The sequence below is a fragment of the Micropterus salmoides genome, unplaced genomic scaffold, assembly GCF_014851395.1.
Source record: "Micropterus salmoides isolate LMB-PRFRI ecotype aquatic unplaced genomic scaffold, ASM1485139v1 Ms_hic_scaffold_16, whole genome shotgun sequence".
Lineage (NCBI taxonomy): Eukaryota > Metazoa > Chordata > Actinopteri > Centrarchiformes > Centrarchidae > Micropterus > Micropterus salmoides.
Window position 1 is genome coordinate 2,623,588 of NW_024040707.1, and position 26,884 is coordinate 2,650,471.

The 26,884-nt window shown below is 42.8% G+C and overlaps 1 protein-coding gene across 1 annotated transcript; it reads right to left on the minus strand.

Moving 5' to 3' along the window:
* Nucleotides 1-2,357: 2,357 nt before the first annotated feature.
* Nucleotides 2,358-26,298, minus strand: LOC119904909. Its single transcript, XM_038721532.1, has 6 exons — nt 25,789-26,298; nt 14,369-14,601; nt 13,160-13,346; nt 12,951-13,046; nt 11,595-12,102; nt 2,358-10,134 (listed from the first exon to the last, which is right to left on the minus strand). Exons 1-6 carry the CDS (start codon nt 25,813-25,815, stop codon nt 9,200-9,202), a joined length of 1,986 nt encoding a protein of 661 aa, XP_038577460.1. The 5' UTR covers nt 25,816-26,298; the 3' UTR covers nt 2,358-9,199.
* Nucleotides 26,299-26,884: the final 586 nt, after the last annotated feature.

Here is a 26,884-nt window from a genome sequence, read left to right on the forward strand (position 1 = left end):
ATTGTTTTTTACATGAGTTCTGGGTGAAGTTAAACTTCCATCAAAAATCTCTCTCATGGACATCGAGATTGAAACGTCATGTACATTTGTGAGGTCACAAGGCGGCATGGAAAAACAAAACAGAAATACAAAACACCTCCCTGTCGCACATAGGGTTGGGTATCGAGAATCGGTTCCAAGTTGGAGCTGTTACCAAATTTCCAAGAACCGTTTGGATTTTGTTTCTAACTTTCTGCCCATTTCAGCTCCTGACTGAACTGAAGTGAGCATTTTACTGTCCATCAAAGTGCGTCTTATCTGCTATTTGCCACAAAGCATCAAGAAGAGAGTCCTGGACCGTGGCGGACCGCAGCAAACGCTCCAAAGTTTGGCTTAGATTCACTAAAAAACTGCAACAGCTGCAGTCAGGAGGTTTGGTGCGAGGGAGGAAGCAGCTCCGACATGACGAAGCGTTTCCTTCAACATGGCGTGAATCTGAAGGAACGCGCCGTGTCACGCTCTCCAAGCTACAATGATACAGCTAACGCTAACAGTAGCAACGTCTCAGGTACAAAACACAGGTGGGCTGACGTTCACCTTTTATACTGAAGGGAAACCGACGATGGCTACAAATGATTCAATATATATTTTTCTCAAGCCGCTTTCATACAGAGATCTTGCAGTAAACATGGAAAGAAAATATGCTGCATTCGCTCATTCACACTGACCAAACGCTGCCAGCATAATCCCGCATGGCAATCCTGCTTTCCGGATTACCATTACGCGTAATTCAATGTTACCGGCTCCGAGACGGATCAAATCTGACCCCCTTTTCCGGCTCTGTACCTTTCATACAGTGTGGCAAGTCGGCATATTGCCGTAATACTCCCGGACAATAAGGCAGTGTGAAAGCGCCCTTAGATACGAGTCCCCAGAGACGCCCCTCTAGTGCTGATAAGATTCGTGGTGAAGGGGTTTGAATCAGAACCGAGATTCAATAAGAACCGGATTCTATAACTGGAATCAGAATCGATGTAATTGAAATGATACCCAACCCTAGTCGCACACCACCTCCCTGTCTCATCTTCTCATCACCTTCCTGACATCATACAGACACAAACCTGAGCACAAGACGTTACAATGCAGTTTTACAGAAGGACACAGTCCCTCAGAGCTGACCAACAACAGACTGCAGGCCAGCAGTATGGCAACTAGACCTCTGATTATTGCACACAGCCCTGAAAGAAACAAAGACAATTTAGGATTCAGGACCAAGTTCACAAACGTTGAAGAGCATAATCTCAAGTGCTTTAAGGTTTATATAACATTTACTTCAAGTCGAGAGTTTTGTAAAGAAATTCTTTTTTTGCTTTCTACCGTTTACCCTCAAGACAAAAAAATGTTAAATAGAAGTGAAAGTAAAGTTAGCTTTTAAAACCTCACACCCACTCAGATTCATTCTTTAAAAGGAATTATTCAACATTTTAATCTGAGAGTGAGACAAGAAGATGAATATTAATCTCATGCCTGTATGTTAAATACAGAGCATGGTTAGCCTAGCTTAGCATAAAGACGGGAGCCTACCAAGACCTCTAAAATCTCACTAATTAACACGTTTATATCTTGGTTAATCTGTACGTAAATATCAACGTGAATACATCAGTTTGTGTGAGAACGATTTCTTTTCAAACAACTCCTTAAGTCTTGTTGTCATGTTCAGGCTGCCAGGTTTGGTACTGTTGAGAATATTTCTTAAGGGGCTTTGTTGAAAGCTTTGTAAGACAGGTCTCACTTAGAGTAATTTAGCTGACCCCATAAGTGTTTTCTGACATTCTAGCTTTAGGTATTTCTCACATGGACTTGTCCTTGTCAGGGAGACAACAATAGACTGATTAGTTAGAGACAGCAGTTCAGGCGTCAGGCTAGCAGGTATCAGACCCCATCCACACTACTCCGTTTTAGTTTACAAACGGAGAATTAAAACGAATACGATCTGTCCACACAAGTGTTTCCGCTGCCTTTTGGAGTTGAACGGCTGGGACCCGTTCAGTTGCACTGGTAAACGGCGACATGCACAGTACAAGTGTAGGCAGATGAGTGTTATTTGCACGGTACAGAATATTTTAATAAAAATATGATGTCAAAAACCCGGTCAGCAGCATCATGTCTCTGCTTTGCAAGACCCAATCAGAGAGCCGAGCGTGAGCGGTTGCGTCATCGTTTCTCCTCTATTTTGGCCTGTATTCACTAAAACGCCCTCCAGAGTTGAAATGCAGAACGGGGTCGGCAGCGTTTCCAAACTTCTCCGTTTTAGGTCCTCGTTTTCGTCGTTGTAGTCTGGACGGGAGGTGCAAACGTAGCTAAAGGTCTCTGTTTTAATTCTGAAACGCAGTAGTGTGGATGGGGCCTCAGTGTTCTCTGGGAATCTTACAAGGTTGAGTCCTGCAAGAATGTTTACAAGAACTCACTGGCTCCACAGATTAGAGTACAACTCATGGATAGTAACAGATTCCAATGTGATGAAGCATTGGAGTCTAAACATCAGATCAGACAGATTTGTTGTTCTAGGTTAAAGCCAGCTAAAGATGACCTTATAGAGAAACCTCCAGGCACTAGGGTGAAGACAGAAACATAAAAGGGACCGAAAGACGTTATCCTTCAGATTTGGCATTGGCATTTGACGTGTTCACATGTTGTCTGCTGGCACTGTGTCTCCTTAACAATGCTATGTTAAGTCTTTATCATTCTCCAAAACTTCTTCACACCTGAACCTGGCTCACAATATTTTCTTCAACAATGGTACCATCGTGCATGCACCAAAACCAAAACCTATGCTCACTGACTTTATCTGGCAACTTGCGCTATATAGGTAATGGATTCACTGTCATTCAAAAAATACTTCCCCCTTACAACTACAAATTATCATTTTTGCATGTCTGTTTGCGGATGGATTAAATAAACGAGGTACGGCATGTTAATCCGTGAGCTTTAGAGGCGTTCTCACTCCCACGTCGTCACATAAGGACGCATGATCAAGACCCCTTGGTGTCAGTTTGTAATGCCATAGTTCAACACACTTGTGGAAGCCCTACTGTCATCTATGAACGCTAAATGGATGTGTAAAGTAAACAACAGACTCCAGTCAGCTGGGTGAAAGTCTGGTTTTTGGCCCTGCGTCCACCCCAACCACCTCCTTTTACTCTGACTCTTCAGCTATTTATATCCTACACCTGCCTTCATAAATTATGCTACAGGGCTTTCCCCACTGCGTTGAACTATGACTAAGGGAAAAGTCAACATTGATTAATTTCAGTGAAGTTACGCAAGTAGCAATACTTAACTTAGAAGTGTTACTTCAAGTCACGTCAGTAATGTAGTTATTTAAACCCAAACCATGATCTTTTACTAAACCTAACCAAATTGCGACGTTTTACAGTCTAACAGGAAGTGGCATATTTATTATTGCTAACTTGACCGCAGAGCCGTACATGTCCAAAAACAACCCAAAAGCGTACCCTGGCTGTTAAAAACCACGCCAAGGTGTCTTGATCAGGAGTCTATAGATTTAACGAGTTGGAAGTGAAAATGTGTAGTTTGTTAGGAGAATTTCTGAACTTTGGACAGAGCCAGGCTAGCTGTCTACCCCTGTTTTCAGTCTTTATGCTAAGCTAGGCTAAGCATGTCCTGACTCCATCTCTGTGCTTTACACACAGAGGTGAGATTGATATTCATATTTTTATCTAACGCTCAAAAAGAAAGCACATTGCACATTCCCTCTAAATGTTAAACAATTGAACAATTGCCAAATAGATGAAAAAAAAGAAATATTTAAAGAATCACAGTTATTACATTACCTAAAAACTTATTTCCCTTTTTTAAATAATTCTAAGAGGTCAGGGTCTCACAGGTTCTGGCAAACCACATAGATGCACATTTGAAACTAGCTGAGATAAGTAGTTAGTTCGCTGCATGCTTCACAAAATTATTCATATTTTTTGGTCAATCTTTGTTGGTCAATCAAATTCTGCACAAGCATAATTATTTGTCTCCATCCACTCAGGTTTAATTTAACAGATTAGATAATATATGTGGTTTTAGAGCATCTTTTCCTCTGAGATTGTCAAAATAAAAGCCCAGTCTGGGGACAAAATGAAGGACAATGACTTTAGACACTTATAGACACTTCAGGCAATCATTGAAATGCTTGTTCTGTGCTAATCAGGAGTTAGCATGCTAGGTTTAGACTGTGCTAAAAAAGCTTGTTTATGCTAACAGTTGCTTGTACACTAACATCTACGTACATACACTAGCATAGCAGGGTGTTGGCGAGAAGCAGAAGTAATCTACTCAAGGCAAAATAAAGCATATAAAAAGTAATATGGTTATAAAATATACTTTTACGTCGTACAGTGATAGCTGTCCTAGATTGTCCACAAACCAAAATTACACTCTATCTTTGGCTAAACACTACTGACAAGTTAGTATCAAACTTTATATTCTTTTTCTTGCATGACCACACACACACACACACACTCACACACACAAGCATAGTTTAGAAAAAGAAACCCTTAAATATATTCATTTGACGAGTCCAACTTCATGACCTGAAAACTGTCCTCAGGATTTCATGTCCCCAAACTTGACAGAATACGAAAATAAAGTGACATTTTCTTATTTTTAACAAAATTGCATTGAACAGTTTCACCATTTTAACACATTATTACATTTAACCCTGATGAACATTTCTCAGATTAATCCAAACACCCACTGCTTTCAAAGGTGCCTGTCATCATACATACTTAGAGCAGCCCAGTGTATAATACCACTAAGGGTAACTGATGAACTCGTGTTGTTGTGAGCCGGTACTCCTTCACTCTTTACACATAGAATAAGGTAACGGACTTGATTTTAAAAGAATCTGATCTGATATTTTTTTTAAAAGAAAGAATAAACCGATCAGAATTCCATCACTGAATCTGACAGGCTGGATAAAAGTTAGTAGATGAAAAAAGTTCTATCATTTGGTTGTAGTAGCTGCTGATATCTCATTTTGTAACCAATTTGTATGATAGTGATATGTACCAAGTCTCTTTCATCTGTTACCACTTCAGGTGTGGTATACTGTAGGTAGTTAAGTGTGTTTTCACAAATGTCAGGAACTGAAACAATTGTAAGGAATAGAATGAGAAAGTTAGAACAATATGATATTTGCTTGAGAAGTCTGAGAACAACCTGTCAACTCAAGGCCAATTTATGCTTCTGCGTTGAGCCTGCGCGGTAGCCTGATGCGCACCTCCCCAAAAATGTAACGACACGTCACGGCGACTCAGACTTCAAGAACTGTGATCGGTCGACTTGGTAGATTCGCAATTCCTCGTACACATTTCCGATTTGTCCTTCGTCATCTGCCTCAACCGGTTCAAGGGTCGTACATACCATCTCCTCCGGCGCCTTCTCATGTTTCTGAGTTTTGGTAACTTCACTCTTGGTAACTGCTGCTCAACATTGATCTACTCCAACTCCAACATGATCTGCTCAGTTTCCGTCGCCACTGTTTGTAGCAGCCTACACCAACGAAGAAGAAGAAGAAACTCAACACAGTGGAACATAGAAACCCCACTAGCGTTTTGGCTGGGTAATTGTAAAAGTATATACGCTCACGATGGCACATACCCTACGACTAGACTTGGTGCAGAAGTATAAATTGGCCTTAAGTAGGAAGCTACAGCCAACAGTTGGTTAGCTTAGCTAAGCATAAAGTCTGGAAATGGTGGGAAACAGCTAGCATAGCTCCATCTCAAAGGTAAATAAAATCTGCCTACCAGTCCAGCACGTTATGTCTGTCCAATATATGCGGTCCATTGGGTTCTACCAGTCGAGCTGGCTACCTTTAGCTCTCCGCTAACTCGAATGTGGGTAAAATGCTAATCGTGCAGCTCTTCTAGACTTTCCAAATGTTTTCGGACCAAATAGATAAAATTCTTGAAATTAAAACGGGTCATTTTGTGGGGTTGTGACTCTTAAACAAAAATTATCCACAGTTTCACGGTTGCTTCTTTCACTATGTAAGTTAATGAGAAAATGGCTTGGAGCACTTCCTGGGGGTTTGGAGGAAATGCGATGCTACCTAACTAACCAGTCACAGTTCTTGCAGTGCCGCAACTTCTAGTTACATTTCTGTGTAGATGCGCGTCTGACTTCAGCGTACCTATGGCGTGCATTCGACCCAGAAGAATATATTAGCCTTTAGGCTAACTTTCTCCCTGCTTTCAGTCGTTGTGCTAAGCTAACTGATTCAAGCTGTATTGTAGCTTTGAATTTAACATACAAACATGAGAGTGGTATCAATGTCCTTATCTAACTCTCTGCAAGAAATTTCAAACTACTCCTTTAAATATAATGAATAGTGATTTCTAATTCATGACAAACGGCACACCAGGCCAAGCATCGTTTGCTAGATGTGTAAATCATCATCAGACAGCTGTCATCACTAAATGCAGCAGAATACTAGGAACCAACTAGAAGAAACCCAGTGGCACACAGTGCTGAGACTTTCTGTCTCTCTGAAGCGTCTCATTTATTTACACTCCAAGGCTGTGAGAGTGCAGGTAGATTCAAACGGTAAACCACCCAGGAAAAAACGGCGTAAGTGGCGACTGAAAAAGAACAACAGTGTCTTAGGGGATTTAGAGGCTGTTTGATCATAAAGGTGCAGAAATCCTCTAACAAGCTTAAAACGAGCAGAACCTCCCAACAGTTTTGTAATATCAGAGTCGACCTTAACATTTTATGGCACAGAGACGGAAAAAAGGCAGTAAAACCAGAAAAGGAGATGGAGACACTTTTCCACAAGGCAACACAACCGATGGTGTGATATTTCAGACCAGTCACAGGCGGTCTGGTGTGTGAAAGATCCAACAGGTCCACCCTGTGAGTCTGTTAACGCTGCAGAGTCTGAAGCTCATGCAGCTCTTTAGTTTCCTCTTACTTGTACAAACCTGCAGAAACTCAGTTTCTACAGCAAGTGTTGGATTAGAGGTTCTTGTCAGACGGTAGAGTTGGTTTAAAGTCAGTTCAGATTAAATCAGTTTTTCCAAGGTTGCTTATGATTTTCCACACTGTGATGTATGTTCAGTTCAACCTATACCGATAGCTTGTTGGTGATTTTTCTCCTGAGCCCCAGTAGTAGCTTTGGCCACGTTTTTCAGTTCTCCCGTTGGAGTTCTTGACCTGTTTGAAGAGACACTTCAAAGTAAATGGTAAATGGACTGTACTCGTATAATCTATTGTCTTCTGACCACTCAAAGCACTTTGCTCATTAACAGTAAGGGTCTGTGTCCAGCTGAAAACGCCACCTGCTGTTCTGAAAACGCCTAGCTGGGAGCGCTAGGGTGCCTTTTGGAGGCGCAGGTTTTTTTTTCGAGACGCTGTGCTATGACACATAATTTCCGTGGAGGCGATGTGTTGCAAGTAGGGTAGCCTACTTAATTTTAGTGAATGTAAAAATGTCACCACAAAGTACACTAGGCCTGCTTGCTCTGGCCCTTGCTCTGCATGAAGAGAAGGCTGAAACATGAGAGCACAGACATGGGTTCATGATATTTTGCAGGCGAGGAGGCGCATCGTTTCGTTCAAGATCAGATGTGCTCGGTTCGTGTTTGTCCCGCCCCTCCTGCACTGTGATTGGACGGCTGGGTGAAAAGTGACAGTGACGAGCGCAGCTTTTTTCCCATTTTTACCAGCTTGGAAAAACGTGGCGCTCCTATTGGAATCAACAGAAAAAAACGCTTTGGTGGACACGGGCCCTAAGTCAGAACTTTCTGTCAGACAATAAATAACATGACTGAGATCCAGATTCATTAATTTTGCAGTTTAAGTCTAATTTAATTGTATATTTGAAATTAGAGTTCAATTAAAGATCAAATTATGCTCTCTGTGTCATTTGAGGTTAATTTCGTTGTTTGCTCATGTCCTCGAGCATCCATTTCATTTTCATATTGCATATGTGCAACGTAAAAGGCCACCAGACACTAATATTCTGCAGCTCTGTGCAACTTTATGCCTCTTTTAGCTCATCATTTTGGATCTCCACCTTCACATCAACTGTATGATTGCGTTTGACTCCCTCTGGCTCTCGCTGTTGCTAGCAAACAAGCTCTTATACAGTATGCTATCTCTGGAATGCTTTTGGTTGTCTCACTTTTTGAAAAAGAGATCTGGACCTCAATGAGACTTCCTGATTTAAGTAAGTCATTACATGAGCTAATGAGCCATCTAGCTAGCGGGTTTTCTATATAACATCTAACCCTCCGAGTAAATAAGCATTGTTTTGTGACACCGAAGGCTGTGATTACTTGGACAGACTTGGAATGACAGTAAACATGATGGCATTAAAAACGCGTTGTGAGCGTCTACCATTACAGGAGGAGTAAGCGATTCTGGGGAGATCCATTTTAATGACAACTACCATGACACAGAATGAACTATGACACCGAATGTAATGTAACTAGCGTTCGCTAAGGTGTGCGTTAGCAAACTGTCGCTACAGTTGCTGCTGCGAAGCTAACATGAAGATAACATGCAGAGTGGGCTCTTTCAGGTTTAAATATATAATTTTATCGGTGAGGACAAAATGTACGCACCCCACAAAGTGATCAGTGCTGCTTCACTACGTGTGCCACGGATTACAAAACCCACGGTTCGGATTGATCCGGGGTTTTGTAATCACCACTCTGTAGTCTTGCTCAATGTCTGATTGGTTACACATCACAAGTAAGAGCCTATCAACATTTGCAATACGGCAGCTGCTCCGGCGAGGATCGGAGCTGTGTGTTGAAGAGAATTTAGCAGATGTTACTAATAAACATCTCAATATTTTTATCTCTTTCCACAAATGCTTCCTTTGAAAAGATTCCAGATCCACTACAATAGTTACTGACTTGTGTCATGTGTGTGGATTCTGTGTGTTCTTGCCACACAAGCCTGTGGATACACTGTTAAATACAAGGTGATTTATATGTAATTGGTAGATTCATGATCTGTCACCACAATATTGAGTTAAACTCAAACTCATCTTTCTGATTTAGTCATTTTAGTGCACATATTTTCACTTCACGTAATCCTTTAATGAATCTGGACCCAGGTTTGCTGAGTTTGGATTGGAGAATTCGCCTCAATCAGCTGAAACCAACCGTGGGATTGTGTGTCAGAGGTTTTCCCGTCAGACAGTAGTAACCGATAACAGAGGGCTGGGACATAGCTGGCTGTCGCTCTCCACTCGTGTCCCGTGAGTCAGCAGCTCCTCTACTGTTGTCCAATCATCCAGCAGCTTGCTGTTCCTCAGTCGGTTCTGCTTCATGTGGCTCAGCTCCAGCACCGTCTGAGACGACAGCGACCCCTGAAGGCCCCCAGCCTGCTCCTCCCCCCCTCCTCTCCTCTCTCTGTGTTGCCGCGACAGCGCCAGGTGGCGTCTCCTCTCGGTCCGGCTCCAGTACCGCCCGGCCCATCGGCCGTCCTCCCCTTCCTCCTCGCCTTCCCTCCCGCCCTCTCCTCGCACCTCCTCATCTGTTGTGACCTCACTGCGTTCCCTGGCCAATCGGTAAGCTCGGGCTCTGAGCAGCTGGTTTCTGACGGACTTCTGATTGGACAGTCTGGAGCGGGGAGAGGGCGGCGAGTGAGGGGGACGTTGTGGGGCTCCCAGTGTGCTGTAGAAAGGAACAGAGGAGCCTTTAGGGTTCCCTGTGCGATTCCCGAGAGTCTGAACGCCTCGCCATTCTGACGCTCCGCTCGAGCCAGATCCAGGACTCTTAGAGAGGGAGTCCTCCTCTCTGCTCCGGTTTGTGCCCTGGCTGTTTCTCTGTATGCTCTGATGATTGGTCAGACTCGTTCTATCTATGCTGAGGTGACTGGTGGGATGAGAGTTGCTGGGATAACTGGCCCTGCTCCTCGGCCCCAGCATGTTGTTGGCTGTACCCGGTTGGCTGTTCTGGAGTCTGTTTGGATCCGCCATGTTGGGGTGACTGGCCCTGCGGCGGGGTTGTCCTTCACTCAGATCTGTTATTGTTCGACTTCGCACCGGAGCCTCTATTATCCTGCCTCCTCCCTGCTGCTGTTCCAACCACAGTGCCCTCCGCTGGCAGGGCTCAGTATGACAACCTGCAGAAAGAAAGAAGTAATCAGGTCCCAAGTACTGACATCTCCAAATGCATAAATCTCCATTTAGGCATTAGTACAAGAACTTCTTGCTGCAAAGGGAAACTGCACTCAATGCCTAAAAAACTGCGACGTTGGACACCGAACAGTTCACCCACACTGTGGAAGTGTCTCAACAAGGGACTTGTAGCTTCTTGGATCTTAATTCACACAACTGCCAAAGGTTAATGTTCTGCCAATAAATACTGCATTCAAGTTCGTCCCAAAGTTGTCCAATGGATTAATGTTATGCTACGGTATGTTCTGTGCTTTCAATTCAGAAGCATGCAGCAACAAGTCTGCGAAACTGAAACGTCAACAACAAGTAAAGTTAAGCCAAGTTGCTCTTGTTGCTGACCAGCAGGAGATATTTTAAACAGACAGCTTAAACATTGGTGATGAACTCTGATTGCTTTACTGTACCTAGCTGCTGTTTCTAGCTTATCATGCGTGCCTAGTTAACAGCAAGACAACTCTGGCTGCAGGGAGCAAAAGCATCATGGTGCACCTCACTTTTAGGATCTAGTGTGATCGCCAACTAGGATCTCAGTGTAAGTATCTTCAGATTAGCGATATGTCAAGCTTCCCATATTCAGGGAAGTGTGTCCATACTTGTTGAATTATATTTACTTGCTATATTCTAGCTGACAACCCTATCCCAGACTTTTTAACAAAACCAAGCCTTGAACATACAGTAGATACTCACATGCAAACCTTTAAGTATGTTCCCTGACAATCATATACTGTAAGTATGTATAGACCAAGCAGGAACTTCCGGGATCTGAAAAGTGAAGCCAGTGCTGAAGAGCATTAAAACCTGCATTCTCTCTAACGGCCAGCAGGGGGCGACTCCATCGGCTGCCAAAAGAAGTCTGATTGCATTAGAGGCTATGAGAAAATGTTTCTACTTGTCAGCTGATTTATTCCCTCAGTAAACACTTTCCTGATGAGTTTATGGTCTCAGTCGCTAGTTTCAAGTCTTCTTCAACACAGCATGATGTTCATTTAGTAAATTATGGTCCCATTTAGAGGCTCTACTGCGGGGCTACCTTGTGATTGAAAGGTCGCTACCATGGTGACCTGTCAATCAGGATAGAGGCTTCACGTATCCGCTGCTCTGTGTACGTTTAACTATCCATGAACTTGTTTTTGGGTTCTGTCAGTAATTTTGTCTTTTGGTCGACTAAAAATGTCTTCAGCGTTCGTTTGTACTTAAAGTCACGTTGGCTGTTCTTCTTTCTTCATTTGTTTTAACCCTGTTTGCCGCTAGCCAAAATTAGCATCCCAATTAATATCACAGTTAATGTGAATTACAAATGCACAATCCAAGATGTCGACGGGCACAATGCCAAACTGGAGGCTTCAAAACCAAACCAACTAACTAGATGGATAGATTAGGAAATGATTTGTAGAGCGTTACTAACCAATGGAAGGGGAAGGCGGGGAACGGTGGCGAGGTAAGGTGGGACTCCTCTCAGCTCTGTGGAAGTGAACTGTTGTGGTCGTGCTGTTACCCACAGTGCAGCGGGACGCCTGTGGTGCTCCGGAGTGAGTCATCTGAGACGTCTCTGGGATGGACTCCAAATCCCAGCGTCCTCTCTGCTCTCGAGGGGAGTGGCCTGAGCGAAGATGGTGAGTTTGTCGGTGGGCGTGGCTTCCATGAATCTTATGCAGTCGTCTGTGCTCCCCGGTGCTGACGCTGTGGAAGCCCGAGTCACTGGGTTCAGAGGAGATCAGGGACTCGGAGGAAGAGGAGGAGCCTTGGGAGGAAGCGGTGTGACCTGGCAGCGACGACATGGCGTCCGTCTCGGCCTCGGAGAGAGCCATCCTGTGGTGAGGGCTGTCAGGTCCACATCCCAGCCCACTGTCGAGCTCACTCAGTGGGAGGTATCCAAGAAGACGATCAGACCGCCAAGGAGGGCGATAGTCGGACTAAAGACAAAGTAAGAGAATTTCAATTTAATTTATTTAAGAGGTCTGATTTTCAGGTTCATGATTTCATTTAGAGGTTGTACCAGAACAGGTTTACATGGTTTCATTTTCAACAAACACCTTTTGTTATACTGCACATTGCGTGTTGAATGCATGATTTTAGCTACCGAGTGATGCATCTTTGTTGGGAGCTGGACATGTGCAGTACCTAGGTAAGGGCTACTGGCCAATCAGAAGCAGAGTAGGGCGGGTCCTGACTAGCAAGGTAGTGTGATCCAAAACAAAACCGTTTCAGCCGGTGACCTCGGCTTCGGTTCAGCCGAACATGTTCAAGCCCAAGTCTGATCCCGAAAGACGGGCAGAATGGACCCGAACCTGCTTCATAACCTGGACTGGAGCAGGATGTTAAAATGTTTTTCATTTCACATTTAACTAGCTTAGTTGAGGGTATGCGACACTAGCCGCTAGGCACGCATTATGCCGCGTGGTAGATAGTGATGCAGATAAGTTACGGAAGTAAGGGCTGGACTACAATCTAGCTGTTTTCAGGCAGTTCAGAGCAGAGTTTTCTGTGGGAGATGGGAACTCCCTTTGGGGTGGACTTTTTAACTTTGCAAACCTATTACATGCACAAAAAGATAAACCCAAAAAACCCAATATGACCTTTTTTAAAAGTCCATTATTAGACAAGTACCAAGGATGCACCAAATCAGCATTCATGCTAAATTTACCCACATGAAATTATAACTTAAATTAACTTTAAAAAAATGGCAGAGGAGCAGAACGAGGGCGCAGAGTTGATACTGAGAAATAAAATGGTAGTGATGCAAATCACTGGAATTAGCTACCTGTCTGGGGAAATCCTTAGGCTCCACCTCTTCCGTGTTGTAGCAGCCAATCAGACAGCTCTCTGAGTTAGGCTGGTATGGTAACATTTCTGGACCCTGGAATAGTAAAACAATGTAAATTGAGTATTTCTGTAGCGTATAGTAGTAATCTGTAAAATGAATGAGAACAGACACAAACAGTGAGATCAGAATACAGCACAAGAAATCACCTGGTAGTCCAGTCTGTCCAGGTGATCTAAGCTGTAGGAGACGCTGGGCAGGTAGTTGTTTCCTGGGTGCTGGTCATTTAATGATCTGGACAGGTAGCCATTGGGTGGATAGACATCAGGCGACATCATCATGCGACTGCTGGCGGAGTATAGGTCAGGTGGCACGGTCATGTGACCATAGTAAGGCCTGTGTAGAATTTATAAGGCAGAAAGTGCACCTTCAGATCATGTAGGTGTATGTATTGTTCCGATGTCCATGACTGGAAATGTTATGATCAATGATATGTAAATTCCTCTATGGATATTTATAGTCTTCATCCATATATAATCATGCCCGACCTTGCAAACTGAAGTTGCCCCCAAAACCCGTTTGTACACTTTTACCCTGGTCCCAGATTCTCATCATTACACAATTTTTACCCTAGTTCCAAACGTTCCATCCCATTCACAAAATGATAACCATGTCCCAACGTTTTAGCCCACTCCTGACCATTTATCCCAATTTACAATCCTATACCCTGTTCCCAAACTTTGACAAAAGTCCCAAATTTTTACACAAATCCCAATTTTGTACCCCACTCCCAACCGTTTACCCAAGAGACAAGTCTTTACCCAGTTCATACCTTTGGCATCTATCCCAGCTTTATATTTAATTCCTAATTATTTACCCAATTTCTGGGAATTTAGCCCACAGTACCCACATTTGACCTAATCCCCGATTCAAAGACACATCTTTATCCCATTCACAAAATGTTATCATTGTCCAAAGTTTCATCCCATTTCCACTCTTCTATCTGTTAGCCCTTTACTTAGATAACCCCAGATCTAACAGATGCAAACATGACACGTATGAAACCAGTTACCACAGTCTCTAGCGTTGTGTCCAACCCATTTTCAAAGCTTCACCTAAATCTAAGTCTTTTATAATAATTTGTAGTAGTAGTTGCATAACCATTGGTTTCTTTATTTGCATGTATTTACTGAAAGCTACATAATCCTTCACATAAAAATACTGACAGTCAAATAACACAAAAAAGAAAAGCTTTGATAAAATCTCAAAAGCTTCTTGCTATGTCCGCTGTTTCTGTGCCTCTACCAAGGATAACTCCTGTCACATCAGTCCTGTTCCAAACTGATCCAAAACCCTTTACCCCTAACTCTGTACCCCAGATCTTGCCCCCCATCACGCAGCCTTTCAATAGTACCTACCCTGCACTGTAGCCGTCTCCCTGGCCTTCCCCTCCATCCATCAGCCCCATAGCTCTCAGGGCCTCCCAGTGTCTCTCTGTCGGTGCGCTGCACTCAGTCGTACAATGGGACCGCCTCCTCCTGTGACCATGCCCCCTCCTTGCCTCCACCTGCATAGTGATCGGTTGGCCATACTCATCCACAAAGTGCAGCTCCTCCCGGTGTCGGTGATGAGAAGGTTCATGAGTCTTGGCCTGACGAGAGGGAACACTTCATATCAAGGTTTGGACGGTACTCGCAAAGCACAAGTTAAAAAATGAAACCCCGAGGAATGCTTGACCGGAAGCAGAAGTGTAGAAGTTGTATTTTTTATATACTGCTGCAATTTGGCTCCACTGGTGTAGAGAAATCAATTAATTTTAATGTTTTCTTAAAGATATATATATTTTTTTTTTTACAAAGGTCAGTATTTTATCCTGCTTCTGCAGTATAATAAACAAATAGTATCTGTACTTTTGATGAAGACTAAAGGTAACATAAATGCACAGTGGCAAAGTGGGTGTTCATCCTCCAGCACAAGGTTTTTGGTTTCTAACTTTTTGGCGTGCCTGACTACAGTTGTGTTACATAACGTGGCAAATGATTCACTCTCTTTTATATAAAAAGATAAAACATTGAACCATTATGTATATGATGGAGACCAGGAAAGAAGAGAGGTGTCTATTCCAGCAATAGATTTCAGTGATTATTTCCTCTCATTGTGGCTGAAGGTGCTTTAATTAGTGGAAAGAGCTTCTACTGAGTTGAAATAACCCTCCATGACACATACTGATATATGAATATATCTATCTATAAATATAGATAGAAATACACTAAATGGACAGAAGTACACTTTACTTTTAAGACATCCCATTCTAAATCAATAGGCATTAAAATGGAGTTGGTCCCCCTTTTGCAGCTAACAGCTAAACGCCTAGAATAACATACCCAAAATGAATCGGTAATAACTCCTCAACCATTAGGCCTAGATGCATAATCTGGTGCATCTGGTCTCCTTTGATAGCTCAGAAGCTAAGGAATAATAAGGAATCAACTGTAAATGAACCAATTTATTTTGCTATTAAAGAGAAAATGGAGATGAAATAAAGGAAAATATACTGTATTTTCACCCTCGGCTGGTATAAAATCTATATTTTAATAGAAATATCACCATAAAAACCATCATACTGTAGATTATAATGCACCTGAATATATTCTAATACACCTGGAATACAACTGTAACTGTAAATTTGATGAAAAGAAACTAATACAAAACAGTTATTATACAAGTTTTATTATACAATGTTCACTTTTATTGGGAGTTTTCTTCAAAACACAATTTCTCTCCACACAACCACGTTCCAAATAACATAAAGCTTCCAAAAAACTGAAATATTGATAAAAACATTTCTATGACCAAAAGAACTCCGATGCTTTACAGGCCCACAACTTGAGATCAGGCCTACAGGGCTGTAAATGGGCTCTATCTCTTCGTCTTGAGCAGACGAATTGTTTGGTGGATGGGATGTCTGTGTTGCTCTTTTGGCTCGGCCAGCAGATGATGACAAAGACCGTCAGTTCCAAAGCAACACTTCTTCTCTCCTTCAGTTTGTGGCGAGAAACAAAACTTAAGTGATCAGAGGCGCGATACCAAGACAGCGGCCCGACGTAATTTTTACAAACAAAGAACAGCTGTTTTGGGGCTAAAAACAGCAAAAGTAAGTCAGCGGTTGTGCTTTCTTTAGAGTGGTTGGACAGCGGTGTAGGATGAGATTAGAGATATGTGGAAGGCAATAACTAAAGGCATGTAGAGTGTTTACAGAGCAATTTATGTTGTGATATAATTAGATGCTTGGTGTTTGAGGTGTGTTTGGTATAGATAAAAATGGTTGGTTTGACATTCTAGCTGATCCTCCAGCTTCACAGAGCTGTGTGGCATGAATAGGGTGACAAAATACTAGGATCAGACATGGATTACTCATTTGCTTTTTGCGTGAAAAATCGATCGTCATCCCCCATACCGGGCAAGTCCGTGCTTAAAAGTTTAAAGGTTCAAGTGTGTAAGTTTTAGTGGCATCTAGTGGTGACGGTTACAAATTGCAACCAACGGCTCAATCACCGCTCAGCCCTCCCTTTGCAAGCGAGCAGGAGAATCTACGGTGGCCAACGCGCTCTGTCGGCTCTTGTGCTAAATAAAACATGTGCTCCTCCATTTGACAGTACGCGCTCTGTAGAGCCGTTTGTCTTTTTGGGCTACTGTAGAAACATGGCGACTTCCATGTAAGGGGACCCACACTGTATGTAGATAGAAATATCTCGTTCTGGACCTTTTAAGATGAACATTTGTGAGTTCAGACACTGATGTTGGAAGAGAAGGCGTGGCTCACAATCTCCGTTCTAGTTCGTCCCAAAGGTGTTGGATAGGGTCGAGGTCAGGGCTCTGTGCCTTCCACACCAAACTGGGAAAACCATTTCTTCACTGGAGCTGGCTTTGTGCATGTGGGCTTCGTCATATTGAAACAGGAAAAACACAAACTGCTGGAAGAACTATTTTCTAGAATTGGATGCTGTAGCATTTAGAGCCCCTCTCAACACAATACTTTTATCCATACAGTGTATACGTGTATATGTTTAAGCATCATGAGACAGAATCTCTTTGTGGATATCTCACATAAAAATGCTGAGAGGAGGCTGTAAGTTTACATCGAGAGCTAAACAGAGAGCGTCACCATTCTGTCAGCTCAGGACATAAAAGGACAGCTCGCGCCCTAAAGGGCTCTCTGTCATTATGTCTGCTGAGTATGAGAAAACTGTAATAGTGGTGGTTTGTGTTATAACGTCACATGTGAAAGTTAAGATGCAGTGAAGTTAAAGAGACTCGGTCTTAACAGCAGGACAATGTAGGTCAGGATACAGCAGCAGCAGCAGCAGCAGCCCTCTGTAACTCCTGGACCAGTACTGGAGTCTTTACAGTCTCAGTGCACCGCCCGGGGCCACATACACATGCATGCAAACACAGACAAACAAGCACACATAGATGCAGAAAGATGTGCACACATAATACATGAACACACCAGTTCATACATGTAGAAACCTGCAGTCACACATGCACAAACTTGTACACAAATACATACACACACATACACATAGAGCAGAGAGTGATGTGCTGAACCCTGGAGGAGTGGGTTGCGCTCTGCTGCACTTTGACAGTAACGCAGGCTGATCTGTCTCTCTCTCTCTCCATCTTCATGTATCTGTCTCTCTCGCTCTCTTTATCTCTCAGTATTTTTTATTTTTTTTATATAAAGCTTTGACTCAATTTTCACTGAGTCTCGAAGTACAAAACTCTGCAAAATGTGACACCCCTCATTCTCAGCACAAAATCACAGTCGGCATGCAAAATTAAACAAAAGTGTCAAATGCTGCAGCTTTTATAAAACCGGATCAGAATATATTGGATTTGGTCTCTTTCAAATCAAACTATCAAATAAAAAGTATCCCCATCAAATCAAACAAAAGACTTTTAGCAAAATGTACAGTAAGCAGCCGACATCAGATATTATACTGTGCATGTAAAAATAAATCCACTGCTGTTCATGATGCATGAAAGATGCAGAAAAGGAGACTATCTCTCAACATTCAAGCAAAATGGTACCAAACAGATCCAGTGATGAATCAATTCAAATTGGCTAGGCCGCTAACCACAACAATGGTCGCTGTTGCTACAACCACACGTCCATCTTGTAGTCCGGCTTGTCGTGTTGTGTGGCAACTGAAACGCATCCAACTCGGATTTCCTTGTGTTTTTAACTGATATGACGTCGTTCCGAGTCCTGAGCTCTAACTTCCGAGGTGAAAGGAATGCAGCATGAGAGACAATGTTTTTAATAATATCTGAGAAATGTGGTGTGGTTGAGGTTAGGGAAAGCTTGTGTATATTGTCAATATTTTCAAGGTCCGGTTTAGGCAACTAATGCACTTGTTAAGCTTAGGGAAAGATTGTGGTTACGGTTTTGAACTATAAATGCTGGTCTAACACCATGACTTCCACACCCTTAAACCGACTTTAGTCCTGTGTGAAAAAACGCAGCCCTCTCATTCATTCGATTGGAGCCGTCCTGGCGACCAACACAGGGGTTTGAGCCTGGCTTGTTCCAGCAAGTCGAATTCAAGCAGGCACCCACTTCTGATGGATTATTTTGTAACAAGAATGCTGTATTTCTGCTGTTTAGCGTGTCTCATAAGCCTTTAAAGGAGACCTATTAAACTGCTCTTCCAGTCCTATACTGTAGTTCTGTGACTCTTGTATGGCAGCTTTGCATGACTCAAAGTTCAAAAAAATTATTTTCTGTCTTATTCTGGCTCTTCATGTAGGCCTTCATTTCAGCCTCTGTCTGAAACAAGCTGTAGATGCTCCTGTCTCTTTAAGCCCCCCCCCACTCAAGGCCCACTGTCTTCTGATTGGCCAAGACCTGAAGCATGTTACCAGGCTGTTGTTGTTGCTGAGCGGTACAGACTGACTGAGTGTTGCTGTGGGAGCAAATGACCATATATGGAACAGCGGCTCCGTCTGGCTCCGTGTGTCGTATTACGGAGCCGTTGGTAGAAAAAGCCGTTGAAAACAGAGCTTTCAGAACAGGAGGAAACCTGAGGTTTTGCTCACAGAAATTTCTTATAAATACTTTAACCTCATTATTTGAAGCTTTGGCCATGTTTAACATGAACATCCAACATTATAACATTGTCATAAACATTGATAAGTCATAAAATGAGGAAAAGCATAACAGGTCTGCTTTAACACATTCATTTGTTGCGTTGTATTTTCAGGCTGGTGGTGGTGTAATGGTGTGGAGGATATTTTCTTGGCCCTTTCTTACCAACTGAGCATCGTTTAAAAGCGACAGCCTACCTGAGTGTTGCTGCTGACCATGTCCAGCCCTTTATGACCACAGTGTCCCCAGTCAAATCAAATGTCACAAAGGTCAAATCACCTCAAACTGGTTTCTTGAACATGACAATGAGTTCACTGTACTCCAGCGGCCTCCACAGCCTCCACATCTCAGAGCGCCTTTGGGATGTGGTGGAACGGGAGATTCACATCACTGATGTGGGGCCGACAAATCTGCAGAAACCGCGTGATGCTATCATGTCAATATGGACCAAAGTCTCTGAGGAATGTTTCCAACACAACAACGAAGAATTAAGGCAGTTCTGAATGCAAAGGGCGGTCCGACCTGGTGCTAGCAAGGTGGCCAGCGAGTGTATATATCTAGGCTGTCTGGCCTGCACTATAAACAACCAAATTGTGAACAAATTGTAACAGACATAAGATAAATAAATCTATATTGTTATAATTTATAGAATCACGCTTCTGTGGAGCTTTACTCAGTCCTTTGGGAGGCTGGTCTGCTGAACTATAGCTACACAAATAACTTGGTTTAATGTTAACACCATTTAAAATAAGCTTCTACCCAAGTTTGAATACAATCTTGTTGAAAACAAAATTACGTGCGTATTAAAAAAACACACAACGCTGGCATGAACACAAGATTCATGTTACGACTCGCTTCTAAAAAGCAAAAGAACTTTGGTTGAACTCCGTCCTCTGACTATTGAGGCTGTGAGATTCAGAAGTATTCAGAAGGATAATAGATTGAATGTGCAACGTGATTTGGATGAAGTGGAAAGTGAGTCACAGTTTCTTTTGTACAAAGACAAGAGTGTCAGTCTTTCATGAAACAATTTGACAAAACCCTGATTATTAAAAACTAGAATGGTTGCTTTATTTTCATGCATCTAAGTTTGCCATCACTGTCTCAGAAGCTTAGAAAAGAAGGAAACTTTTTTTGAATCTTATTCGGATTTCTGTGGGTTATAATTATTACCATCTTGTTTTAAAATAGTATGTGCTGCAATCTGATTTGACATGGTCGCATTCGCCTTTATTTTAGTCAAATTAGGTTTTCCAGCAGCTATACGAGGATATAAAGTGTCCTACTGTACATCCAGAGGCGACATAGAGGCCTCAGTCCTGCACCACCACGCATTTATGTCAAACTGCCAATCTCTTTACGATCATCCTGCTGCCTTACATTCTGCCAGCCTCACAAGTGTGGTCCTCCACTCTTGTTTCCCTCGCAACGGCTGTCCAAACAGACATCTCAAACATTTACATTCAGCTTTACCAGCCGTGGTGGAAGATCCCTGTTGATCCTCTCTGAGACAAAACCTCAGCTGTCGTCCCGGCTGAAAAGTTACTATACGTACTGTATTTGTGATGGATTTTTTTTTTTTCCTTGTAAAGATTTACATCTTCAGTAGGAACCAATGGGAGCTGAGAGCCAGAGACAAGAAGCCAGGAAGCATTGAGAAACAGACTAACACGGCAGTGCGTCTCTTAAGTGGTCGGGGAGTGAGGTTTGCTCACTGCACAGCCTCGTTGGCTTCCGTCACACCTGCCCTAATGTGTTTCACCTGTGTCTCGTTATCTCCTCCCCCTGATGTATTTAAGTGCCTGAAAGTCTGCACCAAGTCCCGAAACAAAGTTCATCTTTTGATATGTTTTGACTCGTTCGGTTAGTTTTGGTTTGTTTAACATTGCAATTATGCGAGCGCACTTAAGAACTTTACATGAAAGACTCACTGCGTCATCATCTATGTGGGCTGCGTCTCCCTGTACTTGACATTGATTGACAGCTCCACGGAACAACGAGGATGTTCATTTGGCAAATATGACGTAGCCTTGAGTACAGCTGGTGCTGCAGGTAGTAATGCCATAATAATAATATAGTGGCAACGATATGCATCTGTTCATTCCTCATTCATTCATTCATTCATTCTGGTCAAATCTACCCAGTCCTTAGAGCTCTCCGTTTGGCGAGGGACCAAAGCAAAGTCAAGTCAGGTTTGTTTAAAGTGTCAGAAAGACGCAAAAAATTTCCAAGACAGGATAAAAAAGCTGAGAACACATAACGAGATACATAAATTAAAAGACAATAAAATACATAAATGTAAAACAATAAGAAATAAATAATTTTAAATGTATAACAATTCATAAAATACTGTGGCCCTAACTATAAGCCTTCTCACAAAATAAAGAAAAAACATCCCCAACTAAAAGCTTTACTAAAAATAAAAAGTTTTTAGCTTACTCTTAAATATAGAAATGTATGTTGCTTCCCGAACCCAAACAGGTGCCTGATGGCTAAAAGCTCTGGCTCCCATTCTACATCTAGAGACCCTCGGCACTACAAGTAGCCCTGCATGTTGGGAGCGCCGTGTTCTAGTGGGGCAGTATGGTGAAAGGAGTTCTTTCAAAGAAGATGGTGCCTGACCATTAAGGGCTTTGTATGTAAGAAGAAGAAAGAGGTGAGTGGCAATTTGTTTCCATAGTGGCAGTCCGTTTCAAGAGATTTATAAACTTATTTGAATGCATTTCGCTGTGTATTTGTTTGTTTACGGTTTACACCAATGGAACTTCCTGTAAATGGAATTTTTCTTTTGCATGAAATGTATGAAATAAATTTTTCCTATGTCATTTATATGTAGCTTTGGCAATACTGTTGTTATACATTCATGCCAATAAAGCTGATTTGAATTGATTATCACTTTTGTTTCTGGATTTACTTTGCTTGGGGCTGCCTCACCTGAACTGTAAGTGTAAGAAACCCCGAACGATACCTCTTCAGCGTTAACCCTCCTTCCCGTGTTTGCACCGTGGCGGACCGTAACATCTTTGCACATGTTGTAAAAGTGAAGCAGGGAACCTGTAATCTCTCTCTGGTTCTCTCTCATCTCTATATAAAGGGATTTGTTATACGTTGACTGTCTGTGAACATTTCATGTCTTGTGTTGTGTGTTTATGTGACGCTTGTCTTCCTGCATCTCAAAGATCGGGTCACCTCAGCAGCCATCGGACCGAGTTATGATCCCCCTCCTCTGCCTGTTTGTCTGCACTGTGTTGGCCTGTCAGAGGTCCACTGCTCTCCTGGAATGAGTGTGTGCTGCAGAGTCATCTCACAAGGAGTTTGTTTACGTGCACCACAGCATCAATGCATTGAGGATGAAACCTCATCTGACATGCGGAACGCTATAATCTTGTGTTCCAGCATTCAGAGATGAACATGTGCCAGAAAACATCCGTCCTGCTGTCGTCGTCGCAGATTGTTCAGCTCTGCATGTCTAAAGAATGCGTCGGACCGCAGCCTGCCGAGCCTTTTGATCGTCGAGGCGTTCAGCCAGGAGACGTGGCGCTAAATGAAAACATGGCTAAGCTACAAGCTCTCGTCACTGTTCATCACGAGGGAAGAAATCTCAGACACCCACGAACAGCAATTACAGAGATGTGGCTTTGCGCTTTAACAAGCGGAGAAATATGAGGATGAGTGCTCAGTAACCAAGACAAACACTTTCCAAGAAAAACTCCCAGTGACGGACTAATTTGTAGAAGCGAAGCTGGAGCACTCTTCATAATGTGTTGTTGTGTTTGTTCTCTGCTGTTGCTTTTCAGCGTGATCTCTTCACTTTGCTGCAGATTAGTCACCATTGGAAGTCCTTCATGGCTGGTCGATGCTTCAACAGACTGAAAAATGTCCTTTTGCAGAATCAGCTGTGCAGTTTTAATTTATTAGTTTCAACAACATATTGATTTTAAAGAGTTTTTAAAACAAAGCAAGAACAATGGCCTTTATTTTCTTTTTTTTTTAAACAAAAACACAAAATTTCTGACAATAAAGTCAAAAATAAATTTGGTTAATTAATAGATTATTTAAGACATACATTCCCTCAAAATATTCTGCCTCGGTAACGCAGGAAATTTAACAGATAAAAAGCTTTCCTGTCAAATATGCCACAGACAAAAAAATATAACATTTGTCTAAAAAATGACTAAACTTTTTGTAGAAAATGTAGGCAGAAAATTGAGTTTTGTAAAAACCAAAACTACTTATTTTTGACGGCTCTGCAAACCCTCTGATGATACGTTCACTGACAAAGTCGAAGGCCAAACTTTTTAAGATTCTTCGGTATGGTTACAATCAGGGTACGATCTTCATTAGTGCAAAAAAAAATAAAAGTGAACGCAGGATACAGTCTCCCACCTGAAAGTCAACCGCAAATCAGTTCCCTTCCAGACTCCAGTTCCATTTCAGATTATTTCAACAACTAGCCACAGTATTTTGTTCCAACAACAAACATGCAACTTGTATCCTTAGACCCTCGCTTCAGATGTAGAAAAACAAAACTTATAGCAATAGCTGTTGCTTCGTCGCTGATTCACAAATCTGACTGGCTTCTTCTCCACAGAAATTGCAGCTGAGGCTCATTGATATTGTAGTATTCACAGCCATGCAGTACATAGAACAGAAACCGGACTACGAGCCCCCCGCCATGCTAGCAGCTGTTTGAGTCTGTACTTCTACACAGTTGCGTTTAGAGCCAAATGCTGTCACCCTGTATTAGAATTAAACATTAAATACGGCTGAGGCTGATGGGAATGCTGTTAGTGTTGCCGGTATTTGGTCACAAACCAAAGTTTTGGGTCAATAAAAGAATTGACCTGATGGCGGTGCTAGATGAAAAGTCAGAGGATCACCAAAGTTGTGATCCTCTAGCGGCCGCTCACGAACACTGGGCATGCGCGTGCCGGGGTAAACCTGAAGCAGATGGTCTTTAGCGAAAGAAGAAAGACATACAGACGAAGAACCACACCATGGACCAACGACGAGGTGGAACTGCTACTGAATGTAACACGAGAGTTCAGAGCGACTGTCGCCGCCTTTCCATCAATGTTTTTCGCATCAGAAAGTAGGTTGATGGAAACGGCAAAAAAATCCTTAATTCAGCAAAAAAAAAAGTTTTTACGCTCGCTTGAGGTGGTTTTTGTAGAAAAAGAGTTAATGCGCTAAACGGGAGATGGAATCACTTTTTTCGAATAAGTTCTGAAGCAGCACGTCTGATCAGCTGTTTCTGCTGTCGGCGTCTCGCCCGGTTGTGCAGAGTTCTGCACGCCTGCCCAGAATTTCCTGCACCTCGTGGCTGGTGACGCTCATTTGTGCTAAGAAAAGAGGTGGATGCAAATCTGGGCAGGTAGCCTTCATCATCTGTTCTGCTGAATTATGCATTCACCTCTTAAAGGTCCTTTTCAGATCCTCTGCTCTGCACGCTGATCAAACTGTGTTATCACCGCATGTTGTTGCTGAATCTCAGTGACTGCTGCTGAGTGCAATAAAATATTAGCGACTCTAAACATTCATAAAATAAATACTTCAAATCATTTATATCACCATTGATGAACCCCACAAAGGATATTATAGCGTTTAAAAGCATTATCTGGAGAACTCAGCATAACACCGGATATTCCCATAATGCACGGAGACATGGCTGGTAGCAAGTTGCCCGCTTGAAACACATTACTGAGGACCTCTCTCTGTTTCTCTAAGATCAATGACCATCAGGTTCACGCGACTGGTTTTGTTTCTGGTTTAGAACCCGTACGTCTTGTTTATTACAGCCATGTGTAACGTCGACTACCGACACAACTACGCTCGCCGTAGCCCGGCTTATTCGCTCCAGACCAGCTGATGGAAACGCGCGTATTTCTTTGGTGCGACATTTCAAAAGTTTGCTTAAAATTCGCATGACAATAAGATGGAAACATGGCTTGTGGTGGTGGAAAAAATTGTGAAAATACCAAATACTGAAACTCTGTCAGTAGAACCGTGTTTGAAAGAATGATAAGACCCAATCAGGAAGCCAAACGTCAGCGTCTGCGTCATCGTTTTTAAAGTCCTCTGTTTTTCAAACTTCTTCAGGTCTTCAGATTCGCCGTTTTAGCAAAGCTGAAACCAATAAAAGGTAATTGGCTATAACACAAAGCTGTAGTGTGGCGCGATCATCCAGGCGACTCAGAATTTTTCAGGAACTCTGAGATCATTTTAAGAAAACCAAATGGGAATTTACAGCCATGGGGGCGGTCCCAATTCACACCTGTTCTGGCTCTGTTAAACCTTTTAGTCATTTGAAAACACCTGGAATTAATAGGAAAGCCAGTTTATTCACATCTCACTTTCTGTACCCAAACTTGTGTCGATCCAGTTTATACAGAAACTCTCCAAAAGAACTTCATATTGCCGTCTTTCAGTGTCTTTGGCTTATTTTCTCCTCATCCTCTCTGCACACGCATACAAACACAGATAACAGCCTTTAGCCTTCAGTCATCAGAGCTTCTCCCTCAGCCATTGTCCGGGTTCACTCGTGGTATCTGGGTTAGCGATGTGGGTGCGTGTTTACCATCACGTCTCGTTATCTATCTATTATACCCTTTGACTCTTTCTTTCTCTCTCACCCGACACGACCAAAAACCCACCGCCAGCCCAAAACGCACCTGCCAGGAGGTTACTCACCTTGGTCCGAGTGAGACGACAACCCATTCTGACTTTTTCCTCGTACGGGTACAAGTTAGGAGGAGGCGAGAGTAAAAGGGGGGAGGAGTAGGTGAGAGAGATGAAATGAACTGCAGATGAGAGGAAGGAAAAGAAAAAGAAAATAGAACAGAAAGAAAGAGAGAGAGTCTGATGAGCCTTGTCCGTCCACCAGCTCACATCTCCAAACTCTGATAGCCCACAATACCCCGGCTAATCAGCTGTCCTCCTGCGCTGCCGAGGACACTACAGCTCCCATGATGCCGCGGTGTAAACAGCAGCAGCAGCAGTAATAGCAGTCGGTGGGCAGCAGGTCCATCGCATTAAACCTCTCTCCCTCTCTCTCTCTTCTCAGGAATCAGAAAGCAAAACAGTTGCGAGCGAATTGCAGCAGCTCAGAGAGGGGCGAGCGAGGCAGAGAGGCTACTGAGAAACTGCGAGAGAGAGAGAGAGAGAGAGAGAGACAGACAGACAGAGGTGTGAAGAACAGAGACGTCCACATCTGACAGTTTCTTCTTCTTTCTTATTCTCCTGTGGCTCTCTCTCTCTCTCTTTCTCTCTCTGTAGCTCTGCTCCCGCCGGCCAATCACAGAGCCCAGATGCGAGGAGGAGGGGAGGCGGATGCTGTGATTGGCTGAGAGCAGTGTCAGTCTTAAGCATCCATTCAGGGTTTTTCTCTCTCTCTCATTCGAGCTATCCTTCTTTCTCCTCCCGTCTCTCTTTCCTTCACACTCTCTTCTTCTCTCGTCACCATCTGTCTCAAAATGCCTTCCTCCTCCTGCTGAGCTTCGCTCTGCGTTTGTGCCCACAGCCTCGACTGATATAATTCTGTGTGTGTTACCGTGTGATTTACCTTTTTTATTTTTTTAACGTTTCATGTGATTCATGATTTTCATTCTAAAAGGAGACACAGGACATTTATCAGTAACACAGTGTACTGTGAGTACATGTACACACAGGCTGTACGTTATAGAATACATCATTAGAATACTAAAAAGCAGTGGTGGAATATAACAATGCACATGTGCTGTACTGAAGTACAAATCTGAGGTACTGTGTAATGGCAATTGTAGATTCA

What these genes read in the sequence shown, in the direction of transcription:
- LOC119904909 (XM_038721532.1), bottom strand. Translation starts at nt 25,815, where the DNA reads ATGGGTTGTCGTCTCACTCGGACCAAG. An exon ending in GGAGACGGCTACAGTGCAGG is followed by an intron (nt 13,347 to 14,368) that starts GTAGGTACTATT and finishes AATTCTACACAG; the next exon opens with GCCTTACTATGGTCACATGA. An exon ending in CCCGCCTTCCCCTTCCATTG is followed by an intron (nt 10,135 to 11,594) that starts GTTAGTAACGCT and finishes TTCTTTCTGCAG; the next exon opens with GTTGTCATACTGAGCCCTGC.